General features: G+C 42.8%; 1 protein-coding gene across 3 annotated transcripts in view; it reads left to right on the forward strand.

Annotated features, from left to right (window-relative positions):
* Positions 1 to 12,674, forward strand: part of LOC139606491 (tyrosine-protein phosphatase non-receptor type 7-like) — a 20,396-nt gene extending 7,722 nt beyond the window's left edge. For 2 of the 3 annotated variants that reach the window (XM_071458684.1, XM_071458682.1), the window contains exons 2-11: positions 2,692 to 2,848; positions 3,319 to 3,502; positions 3,611 to 3,695; positions 3,785 to 3,864; positions 8,049 to 8,186; positions 8,443 to 8,631; positions 9,540 to 9,733; positions 11,372 to 11,485; positions 11,637 to 11,721; positions 12,140 to 12,674. In XM_071458684.1, the coding sequence (XP_071314785.1) occupies positions 2,742 to 2,848; positions 3,319 to 3,502; positions 3,611 to 3,695; positions 3,785 to 3,864; positions 8,049 to 8,186; positions 8,443 to 8,631; positions 9,540 to 9,733; positions 11,372 to 11,485; positions 11,637 to 11,721; positions 12,140 to 12,250 (1,287 nt within the window). In that variant the 5' untranslated portion in view covers positions 2,692 to 2,741 and the 3' untranslated portion in view covers positions 12,251 to 12,674. Of the gene's footprint in view, positions 1 to 1,043; positions 1,411 to 2,691; positions 2,849 to 3,318; positions 3,503 to 3,610; positions 3,696 to 3,784; positions 3,865 to 8,048; positions 8,187 to 8,442; positions 8,632 to 9,539; positions 9,734 to 11,371; positions 11,486 to 11,636; positions 11,722 to 12,139 lie in introns of those variants that run through there. The other variant, XM_071458685.1, reaches the window with a different exon arrangement.
* The last annotated feature ends 648 nt before the right edge of the window (positions 12,675 to 13,322 follow it).

A 13,322-nucleotide genomic window follows, 5' to 3' on the forward strand; every position in this document is an offset into this window, starting at 1 on the left:
AACCACAGTGAAGTTCATGGAAATCTGCCCAGTAGGTGTTAAGATGCCTCGTTGTGGACCTCAGGCTGGACAGACAGGTCCAGCAGAGACCATCAGCACCACGACCTCCTGCAGACTGAGTCTGGTGAGGAGTTATTTATCCTGGAGACCACGCCAACGACAGTGATTAAACCTCATCACACGATAGACACACCTCCTCCTTCAAACCTATATTTACAATAAAACCAGACCCTCACATAGTTGTACCCCCTCAGTGACTGACCTTGAACCTGAAGCGTTTTCCAGCAGCGAGTACCACGACCTCGGACTGAGTCTGTTTCTGCAGGTCTGAAGAAACCGAAACAACCACATCATCTGCAAGAAGCAGGACAGTATCCACACCAGCACACACCGAACCAGTAACACTGGACCAAGCCTGGACCACATCCATGATATAGTAGTTGACTGGATGGGGAGAACTCCCAGAACCCCTCAGTACCATGCGAAGATAAAGGTCTGGTCCACTGAATCCCACATTGTTCTCATGTATTTATAGTTATAATGTTAATTACAGTGGGATGAGACTGAAACCTCCATCGCTGCTGGTTCATCAGAGAGATTTCCTGGTCGAAGTTTGGACCATTCATGTCTAAATGTGGACTTGGTTGTGAATTGGAACCACACTCAGGATGTGATGAAGTTTCACAAGAAAACAAGAGCAGACAAGAACTGACTGACTGAGTCTCCATCTCTCTGTTGATTTGGAAACAACAGTCATCCCTGGCTCTGGCTGTTTTCACACAGATAAAACAGCTTCCTCTGCTCACTGAGTTAATTCTTTAAATAACAATAAAAAAATACTGAAATTCTTGAGTTTGGACTTTTTGTTTGAGTGTGTCGTCTGTGTGTGTGTTGTGTGTTGTGCTTTGAGTCATTGTGGGTGTGCTGACTTCCTGATATGAGGAAACTCTCTTCCGATGGAGACACACTGAAACGTTTCAGATCCAAACCGATGTGGAAACACACTGAATCACGCACACACACACACACAGACACACACACACACACACACACACATTTTACTCATTGTTTTAATCTTTTCATCCGGGTTCAGCAGGTTGAGTTTTTGGGATAACATGTGTCTTGTGTGTGAAGCAGCTGATGACAGATCTGTGGAATCTGACAGCAGCTGCGTCTCGTCGTCGCATCAATAATTCACTCGTCATGTCAAACTTCCTTCATTGAGCCTCGTGACAACAACAAATTGATTCGACTGTGAGAGCTGGCAGAAGCAACACGTGGAGTCGGAGCGAAACTTCTCATTTTTCAATGTGAGCTCCTCAGTGACAAACCCGTCATGTCAGTGCAGAGGTTCTTGTCTCTGCGTTGAAGAGAAGCTGAGACTGCAGATACTTGAGAGAGGACAGAACGGTGAGTGTGATCAGTATTTTGTTGTTAGAGCTGTTCACTGCTGCTGGAAACACTGAGGCTCCACCAGACAGGAAATGTGCCATAAAACCAAAACTAGGATCTAAACTTGTCTTGGTGACAGTCAACGCAGTGACTGACCTCTTTCATATAACGTAGTTGTTTGATTAAATGTTGATATGATGAAGACATTCGTGCAGTTTTAAGATTTTCTTAAATACAAATTCTCAAGCAGGTGAAATTGTTTTGAGGTGAGTCTGAGATCTCTTCATCATCATCACATCATCAACAAAGGTGAAGCATTGAATCTGGGAAAAGTAGTGAACATGATGAACTTCTCAGCTGTTTGTGGCTCTGTGGACGTTAATGTTGATGAGATTAGCCAATTAGAAGCTGTCGGTGCTGATGAGAGGGTGTAGTTCAGGATAAAAACTGATGTGCTGAAATCTGTTGAACTCAAAGGTGCAAATGACAACAATCATGTTACAGCACAATACACAAAGATTGGTTAATAAATGCAAACAAAATCAAGTATGAGGGGTCGTTGATGAGTTTGTGGCCAGAGGCAGAAGGAGATGAGTTATTCAGATATTGTTACGTGCACATGCAGCACAACTCAATCACAAAACTTTATAATTTTTGTGGTATTTTGGAAATTGCAACTCAGCGCTGTCTGAGGAAATGACAATCATCACAGTGTCGACGGCTGCAGATTTAAACTCATTTAACACCCACCCTATTCACCTGATTTTGGCGCCTTCAGACTTCAACATCTTCCCCGAGATGAAGAAAGAGCTCAGCAGTGGCCATTTTGACAGTGATGACAACCACAGTCTGGATGTCTAAGATGCCAACTTCTGCAAAGAAGGGATCTGTTTGCTCCACAGCTGCTGTGTGGACATGTTGGAGGCGACTGTGTTGAAAAATAAATGTGCAGGTTTTCTAAAACTAATTCCATCCACCTCAAACCAGTCAAACAGTGAACAGCAGCCTCAAAGATCAAGCGTTTTCATCTGCACACTGTCTGGTTTGAGTAACTTGGTTATGCTCAAAATAACCAGTACACTTATTGTGATGTGTTCTTCAGACACCACAGACACACAACATGTAGAGTGGCAGGTGTTATGGAAATGAATACTGAGTATGTCTGCTTTTGGAATGAAACATAAAGTGAATCTTAACATTAATCATCGTCATCACTGACGCTCAGTCGTGATAGTTGCTGTTTAATCAGCAGAAACTCTGTTAGCTTATGTGCAATGCTTCTCTCTCTCTCCTCTGCAGCATGAAGTTGTCATGAAAACCTAAAAGCGACTCAGACACACAAACACACTATGAGTATGTCGGCAGTGCGCTCAGCCTCCCCCCCCGCTGAAGACCCAACCACACCTCCACCGATGACCACGCCTCCTCGCAAAGCCTCAGTCCGCCTGCAGGAAAGGTGGGTATTACCTTCACACATACACACACACACACACACACACACACACACACACACACACACACACACACACTCTCTCTTCATCCACACTTTTCAAAAACGTTCCCACTTTCCAAGAAGAAATCCTTGATTCCCCAAAATGTTTTTACTTTTCAAAAATGTTCAATGTCCTACGTTGTCCTCACTTTCTAAAGATGTGCTCATTTACAAAAATGTCCTTTCTTTCTGGAAGTGTCTTTAGTTATCAAAATGTCCTCACCTCCTAAAAATGTCCTCCCTTTTTCAATATGTCCCCTTTTTATAAAAATCTGTCTTTTTAGAGACGTCCTCGTTTTGTAAAATTGTCCTTACATTTAAAAAATGTCCTAACTTTCTAAAAACATGTTGTCATGTCTCTTCTTCAGGTGATATTAAAAACAATCCCTTTCATCAGGTTATTTTCAGGCCATTTTTTGTGCTCTTTTTTTTAGGCGGGGCTCCAACCTGTCACTGCTATTGGACATGAACAGCCTGGGGGTGGAGTCTGCTGTCTGCTCTGTCTCCACCCCAAAGGAGGTGTGGCTTCAGCTGCTTCACACCTCCACCCGCCCGCTCACACACACACTGCTGCAGCAGGCTGCCATGGACATGAACACACTGAATGTAGAGTACCAGGTAAAGCTTGTGGACAGTGTCCAACTGTCCCAAATCAACATTATAGGAACACTAACACAAAGAGATGTGTTTGTTTTAACATCCAGCCCGTCCCTGTCTCCTCCACAGAAGATCCCTCCGAACTTTGTGAGCGCTGCAGAGCTCGATGTTCCAGGACACACGATGAAAGACAGATATAAGACCATCCTCCCCAGTCAGTGTCTCACCTGTCCTTCAGTAGAAACACAGCAGACACTGTCTTCACTCTTTGTTTACCAGTGTTGTTTGTTGTTTACTGTGTAGACCCTGAAAGCCGGGTGATCCTGAGGAGCCCAGAGGAAGAGGCAGGACCAGACCGCTACATCAACGCCAACTACATCAGGGTTAGAGTCTAATGTTACTTCATGTTGAGTCGAGTTACCCTGCAGCTGTCTGAACACTTCAAGCTTTTCCACAGTGGAACAACACCCTCCATGTTGCAGCCATATTGGAGGTCTGCACGTGGAGCTGATTGTTCCTGTTTGTCTCTGCAGAAATGAGTGTCTCATGTCTCGTTTCTCTTTGTTGACCAGTCTGGTATTTTTCTACACTTAATGTAAAAACTACACTGCAGATGATCCATGTAGATGATCTGGTCTGATTACTGTTGGAAACAAGAGAGAGCATTTCACTGATGGTTTTAAACACTAAAAGCTACACATCTCTGTACTGTTGGTGAAGTCCACCCAGTTAACTTGTGATGGGTTACTCCAACATTCAAAATAAAACACAGGGATGAACGATAGACAGGGTCAACTGATGCCTGACGTCTGCATGTTGTGGGTGACTGATTGAAGGCTGGAATCATGTCGACTGTCTACAGGTGTCTGTCTGGCTTAAAAGAGACTGAGTTGAATGATATGATATATGATCCAGGCCAGGAGGACAGATAGAGTTTGGAATCATCGGCATAGCAGTGAGCAGATAATTAGAAGGGGATCTAGAACAGATCCTTGTGTACCTCAGAGGAAAGAAAAGGACCCTGGACACTTACCCTCACACCAAAGTTCAGACCGGGCAGGAGGGTTTGGAGACAAACAGCTGACACAAAATTGAGTTGAAAGTTGTGGAACTAGCATCACACCTCATGGACATACCTATAACATACACACCTACCTATATGCACTTCAGAAGGATGATAATGTTGAATGGACTTCATTTAAATAGCACTTTGGTGGTCTTAGAGACTTTTACATCACACCTTTACACATACACTGATCAGGGCAAGGTGGGGGTTCAGCATCTTGCCCAGGAACCAGGGTCAAAACACCAACCTTCTGATTGGTGGACAACCTGCTCTACCTGCTGAGCCACAGCCGCCCTGTTCCCTCCTCAGCATTTAAAACACTGCAGAAATAATCTCTTACAGACAGCTGCTGTGACCAGGAGCAAGTTTCATGATCTCTGCTTTTAGTTTGAGCTGTTTCATTTTATTATTTAGTCCCTGATTAAATGACTGTAGTGACAGTGAAGAGAAATTGTTTCCTTCAGTGTTTTATTAAAAAGAAAACAAGCTGATAGAGTGTGACAGCGCTGTCACTCAGCGTGGGCGTCTTCTCGTGTGTGTGTGTGTGTGTGTGTGTGTGTGTGTGTGTGTTGGACAACTAAACAAACAGAAACTCAGACATGAGCCATCGGTTTGTCAGCGTGGGAGTCTGACAACCAAGAAAACCACAGGAAGTGAGGGAGGAAGTGACATGTCCCTAACTCACCCCCCCTTCCCCCCGTCCTTCCCCCCGGCCCACGCATCCCTCACACTTTGCAGCCTCAGCTCTGTGTGTATGTGTGTGTGTGTGTTCGTGTGTGTCATTAATCTGCCAACACAGTGTTTTTAAAGCAGACACCTGCTGTGTAACAACATACACAGTTAAAAACTATAAAAAGACACAAACACATATACATATATTTATTTGCATGTATTAACAGGTACAGGTAAACACATTCCTGTAGGTGACTTGCTGCAGGGGCGCTAGGAGGTTGTTATTGATGAACAGAACAGTCTTAATCATTCACTTCCTGCCTTATGAGGTCAGAGATGTAGGGTAGTTTCAGAAGTGAAGGGGCCATGATGAAGTTCTGGGTTTCTTTCTTCAGTCAGACAAAAAAAAAGTTAATGTCATTTTCTGATTTTACATCCATTTATATCAATCTGCCAAATAAAATATTATAATGAATGCGACGCTGAAGTCTCACAGTGTGTAAGTCATCAGTCAGTAATGCACCAACTCTTTAAAAAAGACAATTTGACAGTTCTAGTGACAGTAATTAAGGCTGACTCTAAATCTTTTACCACAACAAGTAAAGAAATCAAGTCAAATAAAAACTCATTAGAGTGAATCCCTCCACCAGAGCAAAATTCATTATCTCACAATGTTAAGGGAAGTGATAATAAATTTCTGGATCCGTCCCTTTAAGTGCATCAGCAGCAAATTGTAGTGGGTTCCTCCCTGGCCCACCCCCCATCCCTCCACCAAGTTTCAGAACTTTTTGTGTGATCCTGCTGACAAACAAACAAACAAACAAACAAACAAACAAACAAACAAACAGACAGACAAACAGACACAGACTTGATTTCTGTGCTGTGTCTCTGACTTTCAGTCTGTTTATTACAGTGTAAACATGTTTATTACAGTGTTTATTACAGTGTAAACATGACATTTTAATTGTGTCAGTACTTTGTTTAACTTTGTTTGGAATAAACACTGTAGTAAAGTAGGACCAGGATCAGTAGGTAGTGTCATAAAGTGACAAGTTATGTACAAGTTATTAATATTTATTGAGGTGACAGACTATTGTGTGGACAGAGACACGATGCTTTTTAGCCTGATTCCAGTGCTGATAGTGTTTGTTTCCCCAAACGGCTACAGCAGATGTGGAGAGTGCAACGTTAGCGAAATAGCTACATCTATGGGGAATATGTTGGGTTGAAATGTACTGGAATTATCCTTTAAGAATTATTTTACAGAAACACTGTTTTTGATGCGTCACAGTCCTCTGTGTGTTTAGTCACTTTGGTCTAGGTTAGAGAAGGATTCTAGTTTTGGTGAAATATCAACAAAGTAAAGACATCCTCAGTTGTACTTGAAGTTCTTCTCACTGTTTAATATTTAACCAAGATAATCTTTAACAGACCTGTGCAAACGGAACCATAAAAATGTAAAATCTGTTTTATGCCACAAGGGAAACAAATAAAACACTTTATCATTTAGCAGTTTCAGTATATTCAGTTTTACAACTTTGCTGGTCGTCATTAAGACGCTTCTTTGTTGTGTTGATCAGGTGAATATCATCCAAGCAGCATTATGCTTCTTTCTAAATGTATCTGCCTTTATGTTGCCTGAGAGGCAAAACTGAGGGGATAGAGTTAATAGACATCTCATTGCTGCACACAAAGCTGCACACTATTGTTCCTACACAGGAAAAATCAAAGGTGACTGGCTGGACAGATGTTTACAGAAATGCAGGGAGTAAAAATCAAGTTTTGAAAATTATGTTTTCATTTGAACTTTTAGATCCGCGTTTGACAGATTTGATTTATGAATGGTGGACACCTTGTGGTGAAAACCTTAAAAAAAATACTTAAAATCCAGTTTTTAAAAACCACACAACTTGAATTCAAAGAGAGAAATTCATATAGATCAGTTCAACATTAAAGGTGCCTTGTGGAGTTTTTATGTTTATATTCAGTGTCACCACACTGTGAATGTCCCTGCGCTCTAACAAATGAGCTGAATGCAATCCATTTTTTAGGAACCTGTTTTGTTCACACTCATGTTCAGTGGTTAGTACCACAGACTGTAAATAAAGATGGGTGGAGCCTCTGTGACATCACCCACAGGTTTCTGAAGCTCAGAGTGAGCTGCTTTGCCATCGCCATCTTGGTAGTGCCTGACTCCGCCCCTAACTCCCAGTGAATCCAAAAATGGTTAAAGAGTTGGGGTGTGTGGAGCAGAGACTTTGGTGCATGCCGGTTTATGACAAGCATACATTCACCCACCTCTCACTCAAAGAGGCCACGCCCTAAATTCTCCATACCTTTAGTCCTTAATAAAATGTAAACAGGTGAGTTGTATAAATTCAGCTGTACAGTCGTCATGAAGGAGGAAATGATCTCCAAAGACCAGAACAGTTTCTGTACCAGGCTGTAAACATGTTTCTTTCTGCTGTAAAGCGAAGCTTCATTTTTGAGGCCCACAGATTGATGCTCGGTTTACCGTCATCTTCTTCTTCTCTGCCTCTGCTGGCACATCGATGTGTTTCTTCATGTGTTGCCGCCTCCTGTAGGTCAGTGGAATATTGTGAAACCATTGGCAGGAACCACATCAACTACAAAACACAAACAAATCCTCTGACCAACTCTCACAAAACTGCTCCATCGTTGTTTGGCTTCTCTGGGCCTCCATATCTTTACATTTCTGATCACGTTCTCTGTCTCTAATGGTTCTTCTGTGCTTCCATTCGCTCGACCTGCACTCACCTGTGTGAAGCCGGTCCAGCTGGAGCTCATCTATCCCTCTGTGTGCTGCAGGGTTACAGAGGGGCTCAGAGGGCCTACATCGCCACCCAGGGGCCGATGGTGCACACTGTGGGGGACTTCTGGGACATGGTGTGGCAGGAGAGGAGCAGCATCATCATCATGGTTACGAGACTCAAGGAGAACAACGAGGTGAGGAGACCCAGCTCCTCCTCTCTGCCTTTAATCACATATTCCTTTTCTTGACTCCTGACCTGTCCTGAAAGTGTTTTTCTTACTTTATAAACTACACATTAATACATTCACTCAAGTACAATATCTCCTGTAATGTGGAGTAGATGTATGAAGAAGCATAAAGCGGAAATACTCAAGTAAAGTACAAGTACCTGAAGTACAGGACATGATCCATCATCTTTGTCCTTCAACGTCCAACTGTGTGTTGTTCCAGAAATGTGAGCTGTACTGGCCTCAGCCGACGGAGAGGACGAGGAGGGTGAAGGAGGAGGAGGAGGATGAGGAGGAGCAGAGGGAAGAAGACGAAGAGGAAGGAGAGACGAGTCGATTCGGCAGATTCCTCCTCAGAGTGAGAGACAGCCAGGAGAAAGATGGGTTCACTGTCACTGACATGGAGATCCAGGTACAGTGAACACATGTTGGTGTACTCACTCTACGACGTTTCTCTTCAAGTTCCACCTCAGATTCACCAGAACTCTCTGAACTGCACAGACTCATCATGAGAGACACGGTGTGTTTCAGGTTTCATTCACAACAGTGACTAACAGGTAGAGTTCCACACCTCAGAGCTTCAGGTCCTGCAGATGAAGACTACAGGCTCTGAGCCATTGAACATCGATTTTGTGTCTATATGGTTGTTTAACTGAAAATAACTTGTTTTTTTCTGCTGCAGCACATTTATCTGCTTTTAAAGCCACATCCTGTGCTGAGTGAGATAGAAATCATTTTTGGTTTCATGATGGCAGCTGCTCTTTTTCATTAACCTGTTAGTTCTGCAGCTATGTAAACTGAGAACACATTGCTGTATTTTAAACTATATTTTCAGAGATATTAGGCCGTGTAGATGACAGCTGGAAGAGTGCCACTTTTATATTTGTCCCTGTGCACAAAACCAGCTCCATAAAGAAACGGGTTTTCCCAGTTTGGTGTGAAGGAACCTGACTGGTCTGCACAGAGTCACAACCTCAGCCCAGTCCAACACCTCAGGGATGAACTGGACTGTGACACAAACCTAATCACCAACATCAGTGCTGGACCTCAGTGATGCTCTGGTGTCTGGAGGGGGTGAATCCCTGCAGCAGGTTCAACATCTGCTGCAGAGACTGAGACCAGGAGGCTGGAGGCTGTTAGAGCTGCAGGTTAATGAACATGGAGTCACATACAGAGAGAAGGGACTGCTGTCCACATACTTTTGGCCATGAGGTGTATCATCGTGTCTGTGCATGTGTGCATTCTGTACGAGAATGAGATTGTACCATTTGACTGTGTGTGTGTGTGTGTGTGTGTGTGTGTGTGTGTGTGTGTGTGCAGCTGTGTTCGGAGCGTCGTCCCGTCAGGCACTACTGGTTCACCTCTTGGCCGGACCATCACATCCCACAATGCACCGCTCCTCTGCTGAGGCTGGTGGAGGAGGTGGAGGTGTACAGCAAGTCCCTCCTACCGACCAGCTCTCAGCCAGTCACAGACCCCGTCACCGGCCCTGGACCAATCATCGTTCACTGCAGGTTGGCTCCTTATCAAATGCAGTTTTTTGGTCCTTTCACTAACTTCTTGTCAGCAGAAAAGGATTGTGGGAGTTCCCATAATCGATTTTAATGATTAATGAATGAAAATTAAAAAAGAAAATCATGTCCAGGTTAATTTTATCAGCACTTTCTGCTCAGGACAAAGTCACATAAATTATTAATGAACATAACTGGTAATGTGTAAAAATCTAAATATCAATGGAAAAGTCATGAAGATGTATTTGAATAAAGTTATAAAAGTTTTAACTTCATTTTCAAAATAAGAACTTTTTCATGTAAGATTTCATTCATTTTTACACTTAATTTCCACACAGGAACCACAGAAGTGTATATTATGACATAACTTGTTCTAAGAGAAAAAATCTAAGACGGTAAAGTACAGAAACAACACAATACAAACAATACAGGTGTCACTCATACATAGTTTACTATAAATAATAAAAAAGACATATACAGTCCAAGAAATTACACTGTTATTCCTATAACATTACAATTTTTTGCTCCTGAAAACTTTTCCACCTCATGTAATGTATGGATTGTTTGAACCAGTGTTTCCAGCTTCACACATTTGCCTTATTTCTTATATCTCAACACACTGAATGTTAATATCAACACACTGTTTCTGGAATACATCAGAAGATTAGAGTCTGGGTCAGTGAACAGTAAAACCAGCTGTGGTGTGTACAGATGTTCAAAGCTACTTCCTGTTTGAGAGTGTGGATGAGCAGCCAACCACAGCTGAGAGGACAGATGAAAGCGTGTGAGTGAACGGGCTGCGGTGTGGATCTGACCCACAGTCTGTCTTCTAATGCAATCAAGGCCAGGTCGAAACCACAGACTGTAAATTTAAGATATGAAAATATAAAAGATTGATGTAGAAGTAGAGCAGTTTTGCTGCTCTGCCATCGCCATCTTGGCAGTACCTGACTCCGCCCCTAACTTCCATCTAATCCAAAAATGGTCAAAGAGGTGGTGCGTGTGTGGAGCTGAGACTTTCATGCATGCCAGTTTGTGACAAGCACATGCCGACCCACCTGTCACTCAAAGAGGCCACACCCTGAATTATGTATAACTTTAGTCCTTAATAGAATGTAAACAGGTGAGTTGTATAAATTCAGCCGTACAGTCGTCATGAAGGAGGAAATGATATCTAGAGACCAGAACAGTTTCTGTACCAGGCTGTAAACATGTTTCCTTCTGCTGTAAAGTTGGACATTAACATGGGAGTCTGTGGGACTGACTCACTGCTGGAGTCAGACTCTGGTGGTCACTAGAGGAACTGCAGCTTTTAACAGCTCAGCGTTGATGCTTCATTTATCAGCCTGCATCAAATCATCATTCACTCTAGTGTCAGCTGGTTTTATGTGTTTGCTTCAAACACATTGAATAATACAACAACAAAGCTTGAAAAGCAGACCTTCAAACTGTCTTTTATCTGTGGTTTGTGCCTTTGAGTTTTTAATTTTAAAAGACAGATTTAATTGGAAAAAAAAAAAAACAAGAAGCAATTTTTTCCAACACAGGTGTTTATTTTTAACTAATGTGGAACTCTGGATGTTTCAATTAACCATTACCACTGTTAATATCTCCTCCTCTCCTCTCCTCTCCTCCTCTCAGTGCAGGTATAGGTAGGACAGGTTGTTTCATAGCCAGCAGTATCGGCTGTCAGCAGCTCAGAGAAACGGGTCAGGTTGACATCCTGGAGACGGTGTGTCAGCTTCGACTCGACAGGTAGGTGATAATAAAAAAAACAACAACTCACCTTTCTTCTCTCTTCTGTCATGTTGTATTTCATCTCTCACACTCTCTCTGTGGTGTAACCGTTTTGTTTATTTCATAACTGTGGCGTGTCTAACCTGTAGTCCCTCATCCTCCTGTGCAGGGGTGGTATGATCCAAACAACAGAGCAGTACCAGTTCTTGTACTCCACTCTGGCCCAGTACAGCTGCCAGCTACAACACAACCAGGTACCAAACCCCAGATCATCAGATCATGTCTACAGAGCTGTAAACTCTCCCCTTCTGTTTCAGGTTTATTCTGTATTTGACTTATTGTGAACAAATCTCATGTCTCAAATCATATCTCATATATCGAGCTTTCTGGTCTTACCCACCACTCAAAGCCCTTTACCATACACACACATTCATGCACTGATAACCTGCCATCAGGGGATATTTGAGGTTCTGTGTGTTGCCCGAGTGACCTCCGTCTTTCTGTAACCTCAACCAGACAGTTTCAGTACCTGAACCACAGAGGTGACAGACCCACAACTCTAGATATGAGGACCTGTTGGGTTTTTGGTTCCTCTGTGTAACAGCTGTGTGTGATTTAGGTGTAAAAGTCTTTATATTGACCTTTCATGGTATTTTTTCTCTTCATGAGCAGAATCAGAACCAGTCTACCACACTGCCTCAGAACCAGCAGAACCCAGAGGACCAAGTCAGCATACAGCTACAAAACCTCCAGCTGGACAACACACAGAACCAGAGGAACTGATACCACACAGAACCTCCTGAGGGCCAGATCCACACCTAAAGAAACCTAGGAGACCTCGGAACCAACAGAACCAGAAAGATGGAAGCAAGAGAACTTAAAGGCAGCAAATGACACCAGCACCAGAGCCCAAAGACCTGACGCACTGAAGGATGGAGAGGTGGTGAACCAGCAGGACCAGAACTTTCAGGATCACACAGTTTGTCTCAACTCAGTCCTGGACTGGACATCAAGAGAACCTGAAGAACTGTTACAGCTGAGAACCAAGAGCATCATGTTGGTCCTGGACTGAAAATCGCAGAAAAAGGAACCAAACCAAGAGGCTCGAACCAAAAGAACCAAGTAGAAAAAAAAACACATCCACAAAATGTCCAAACAATATCAGCTGAAATCTAATATAATACAAAATAAATATTCTTTGACTTGGTCATGGTGTTTTTTTTAAAGATGTCTAAAAAATGTACAGATTATTTTAATTGAGGCCAAATTGAATCCAGAACCTCCAGGTTACATTTCTTCATATGTTTAGATGATAGATGTGTTTAAACAAAGAATCTTTTGTTGTTTATTAAGTATTTATTTCTTCAGCAGCCTTTAACATCGAAACCCATTCACCTCTCTGGACGTTTGGCTCCTGCTTGTGGTTATCATGTCTCTTTGTGGTTGTTTTGTGTCTCTTTGTAGTCACTTAGCATTTAGTTAATTGAGTTTCTTTGAAGTTGTTTTGCATCCAACCAGAAATGTTCAGTCCCTTCCTGCAGAGGCTCTGCACCACAGGTCCTCAGACCCCTGGTCCTGTGACCAACAGGCCCATTCAGTAACCAGTTTGTGGCTGCAGGCAGGTTCATCATCCAACTCAATTGAGGCAGAAACAAACCATAACAGACAAACACTGAGCCTCAGATGTTTAACTCTGACCAACCATATTGGTGCAATGTCAATGGTGCACCAGTTTGTGCTCAGTCTAAAAGTATGTCACTAAAGTGTGAGCCTGCACAGTCAGAGCAGGAGACCACCATCCAGTGTTCTGTCTGGTTTTAAAATGTGCGTAAAGGGTCATTTTTATAGGCGACTG

Source organism: Trachinotus anak, unplaced genomic scaffold (genome assembly GCF_046630095.1).
Source record: "Trachinotus anak isolate AG129_WGS33_773 ecotype Australia unplaced genomic scaffold, CSIRO_AGI_Tana_v1 ptg000022l, whole genome shotgun sequence".
In the NCBI taxonomy this organism is placed as follows: domain Eukaryota; kingdom Metazoa; phylum Chordata; class Actinopteri; order Carangiformes; family Carangidae; genus Trachinotus; species Trachinotus anak.